At 50.5% G+C, this 3,934-nt stretch overlaps 1 protein-coding gene across 1 annotated transcript in view; it reads left to right on the forward strand.

Moving 5' to 3' along the window:
* ASH1L (ASH1 like histone lysine methyltransferase) overlaps positions 1-3,934 on the forward strand; it is a 106,031-nt gene that overhangs the window by 96,752 nt on the left and 5,345 nt on the right. The window contains 4 exon segments of the mRNA XM_023534302.1: positions 68-158; positions 585-723; positions 833-1,005; positions 3,351-3,517. Coding sequence (XP_023390070.1) covers positions 68-158; positions 585-723; positions 833-1,005; positions 3,351-3,517 — 570 coding nt within the window.

Genomic DNA, 3,934 nt, shown 5'->3' on the forward strand with positions numbered 1-3,934 from the left:
TGAATAGCAAGCAGCGGGCGGGCCATGTGGCCCCGGCCCGGCCCCACTGGCTTTCTGCTCCCCTCAGGAGGTGCCCATGATCCCGCGGCCCCACTACGCCCAGCCCGGCTGCGTCTACTTCATCTGTCTGCTGCGAGATGACCTGCTGCTGCGTCAAGGTGCGTGCACAGGGCTCGCCCTGCGCGTCACGGCTGACTCTCTGAGGGGTGGGCGGTATCTGCTGCCCGCATAGCGTTTACTGTCTCCGTAAGAGCGACAGAATAAAGGATTTTCTATCCTTTGGTCCTCAGTCCTACGTGCCTTTCTCTTCCACCAAATGAAACTGATTTGGAGAGCCCAGGGTGTTATAAAGCGAATTTTAAGACTGGGAAGGACATCCAGGATTCCACGAGGTGGACGCCCCACCTCGTGTTATTGTCACAGTCTGGAGGCGCTCAGCATGTCCGCTAGGCGGCCGGCAGGAGCGCTGTCCTTGCCGTCGTAGATTTACATTCCTGCTGCGAAGACCTTGGGTCAGATCGGTGGGGCCTGACAACTCACGCAGGACCCCTTCTAATCTCCTCCCGTGTTCTCTGCCTTCCCAGGTGACTGTGTGTATCTCATGAGGGACAGTCGGCGCACCCCTGATGGCCACCCCGTCCGTCAGTCCTATCGACTGCTGTCTCACATCAACAGAGATAAGCTCGACATCTTCCGCATTGAGAAGCTCTGGAAGAATGAGAAGTACGTGCGCGGCCCTGTCTCTCCCTCCGGCCGCGCCCTTCCTGCACAGCGCCGAGCGCTCTGGGCCTTGCTGACCGCTCCGCACCTTTCTCCTGTTCTCCTCTTTCAGAGAGGAGCGTTTCGCCTTCGGCCACCATTATTTCCGGCCCCACGAAACCCACCATTCTCCATCCCGTCGTTTCTATCACAACGAACTGTTCCGGGTGCCGCTCTACGAGATCATCCCCTTGGAGGCTGTCGTGGGGACCTGCTGCGTCCTGGACCTTTACACGTACTGTAAAGGTGGGTGCTCTGGGCTCCTTGAGAAACGATCTGTCCTGTCATCGAGCCGCAGTGGCCACCCCTTTCTCCTCTCTGTCCAAGACCAGCCGTGACGCTTCGGAGAACTGTGCTGTCTTTTTTCTTTATTTTGTTTCCTTTTTTTTACCCAGTATTTGGTACTCAGCGACACTCTCTTTTTTTTTTAATTTTAGCATTTTTTAGTACTGCGCACTTAGCGCTGTTCGTGTTTGTGAGCGGATGGCCCTTCACCCGCCCGTTCCACAGTCCTTGAGGCCGTCATCAGCCCCACGTGTGTCCCTGATTCACACAGATTATCCGTTCCACGTGTCTTTGTTTTACACGAAAGAAAACCACATAAAAAGAGTCCACTAGACCAAAAAAATACTAAAGAAATAGGCTGACATCAAATACTCATTTCACGTATTTTCACAAAAAGATACCAATGAAAATTCAGAAAAAACAATAGATTTAGTTCGCTGTCAGTGCCGGAGCTGTGACCTGAAGCAGTCACCTTCTCTTCGTTGGGCACAAAGTCACCGTCCTCACCGCGGGAACTTTCCGGAAGCACAGCTTCGGCTTCGTTGTCTGTGCTCGTGCTTTTGGGCAACCTTCTCCCAGCCCCACCTTTTGCTAAGGTTCCATCGATTCTTTGACATTCACTGCAACATTTTTTAAAATCTATTTGAAATTTTAAGGCTCTTTGGATGTTTGGATCAATAACCTAGAATTGCAGTTTTGTGGCCAATGGAAGAGCTTCTTAAGTCTTTCCTGCAGTGAAGGAAGCTGGTTCAAGGTCGCTGCCGTATTTATCAGCAGGATGGACTTCAAATATTAAGTGAATTAATTCATTACCGGTTAATTTGTGACCAACCAGTAATTCATTAATATCTGTATTCAAACTGTCAGAGCCTTCCTTCTTCTTGAAATTTATTTAATAAGTTAATAAAGCCAGTGACGCCTTCTGCAGTTGTTGGAACCGCATTCCCTGTGCGACCACTTCTGGCCGTGCTGCTTTCCAGCCAGCATTTAAAGCTGACGGCTTCATAGCACTCAAAGCTAAAGCAATATTCTAGAAATAATTTTAAATGATGGATTTATTCCAGGCTTCTATAACTATGATTCATTATCTCCAAATTTATTAAAAATGTCATTAAAACTTAATATAATTAATCTTAAAGGTAGAAATGATACCTTGATTTAAAGATTGGACCAAAGAAGTTGTATTGGCGGCAAATACACAACGCTGGTACTTGGATGCTCTAAATCGTGTGGGCGACCAGGTGCGTTACCTAAAAGTAAAAGTATTTGAAAGGGAAGATGCTTTTCCTTCACATAACATTCAGCTTCTACAGTAAAATACTTATAAAATCCCGAAAAACATCAGTAGTCACCCAAGGTTTTTTATTTGCCATCCAATGAACGGGAAGATCATAATTGTGTCGGTAAGTATTAGTTCTTTGTACGTTGCTGGGTTAAGCTATTGTTTTTTAGAAAGAGTAATCGCCAGTAACGGAAATGAAAAAGAACTGCATAAAATGAGACCACATAAATGGAAACCACGTGTAAAAAGTCGGCGAAAAGGGGAATATTTACCGTGTATTTAAAAACAAAAAACAAAAACCTTGTAAATCGAGGGGCAGGTGTATATTAAACAAAAGCAGCACAGTCGCTCTCTAAGCTTCGTGGTTAGCAGTGCGGGCCGTGGGATCTACAGTCTAATTTCGTGTCCAAGCCCCACCACGCTCCCCCGCATGCCCTTGGGCCGGCTGCTCAGCCCGGTGAAAATCGGGATTAGCACCGACTTGAGAGACTTGCATCGCGAGTAAGTGAGTAAGTGACCTGCGAGGCACTCAGCCCAGTCTGCGGCTCACGGTGGAAGTTCCTTGTCTGCCGTGGCCCAGTTTGTCGCCTGGCGCCTCCTCTCAGCCTCACAGCAGCGGAGTCCAGACGACACACTTACCACACGTACGCCGTTCAGGGCCCCGGCCGCCCGCCCCACCCCGTTGGGAAGCGTTCATTCCCACCCGTGCCTTCCTCGCCTGCGCTGCCCCTTTCCTCCCAGCTTCCCCCTCAAGCCGCTCTGTCTCTCCTTCAGAGTCTCCCCTTGAAATGCCTGCAGTGCTCCAATGAGCTGCATCTCTGGTTTCGTTCCGCCCCACAGATGCCCTTTCTCCTGGCGCCAGCGTCCAGGGACTCTCGTTTCTCCTGCAGTCGCCAGATGCTGGCAGTGCTGCCTGTTCCCCTCTGGGGCTGACTGCTCTCCCGATGGCGTGTGGCGCTCCCGGGGCAGCTCGGGGGGGCAGGGGGCAGGTGGGAGGCTTACTCACCCGTGTTCGGGCCCACAGGGAGACCCAAAGGCGTGAGGGAGCAGGACGTGTACATCTGCGACTACCGGCTCGACAAGTCCGCACACCTGTTCTACAAGATCCACCGGAACCGCTACCCCGTGTGCACCAGGCCCTATGCCTTCGATCACTTCCCCAAGAGGCTCACCCCCAGGAGAGACTTCTCCGTAAGTGCCGGCCTCCCCTCCCCGCTGCGTGTGTGGGGTGCACCGTTGGGGCTTCCCGGTGGCTCTCTGCTGCTTCACCCGGTTTCCTCGCCAGTCCCCCTCTTTGGGGTGTCTGAGCGACATAAGCACATTTATTCGGCAAAGTCTGGCGTAAGCTGTGTCAGGATATTTTCGATTTCCCGATTATACCTTAGTCAGGTTTTCCTCCTTTTTTCTCTCATCTCTTTATATTTTTCGCCCTTGAGCTCCACCTTAAAGATTTTGTTCTGTTTTCCACACCTATAATTTTAAAAGGCTAGTAGAAGGGATAGCAAGAACCCTGAGAAACCTTTGGTGAAAATAATTCACGGCTTTTCTTTCCGTCCCTGGATTTCAAATGTAAGACGTCATGATGTAAAATTTGAAAGGTACAGAAGC

This window comes from Pteropus vampyrus, unplaced genomic scaffold (genome assembly GCF_000151845.1).
Source record: "Pteropus vampyrus isolate Shadow unplaced genomic scaffold, Pvam_2.0 Scaffold124, whole genome shotgun sequence".
NCBI lineage: Eukaryota > Metazoa > Chordata > Mammalia > Chiroptera > Pteropodidae > Pteropus > Pteropus vampyrus.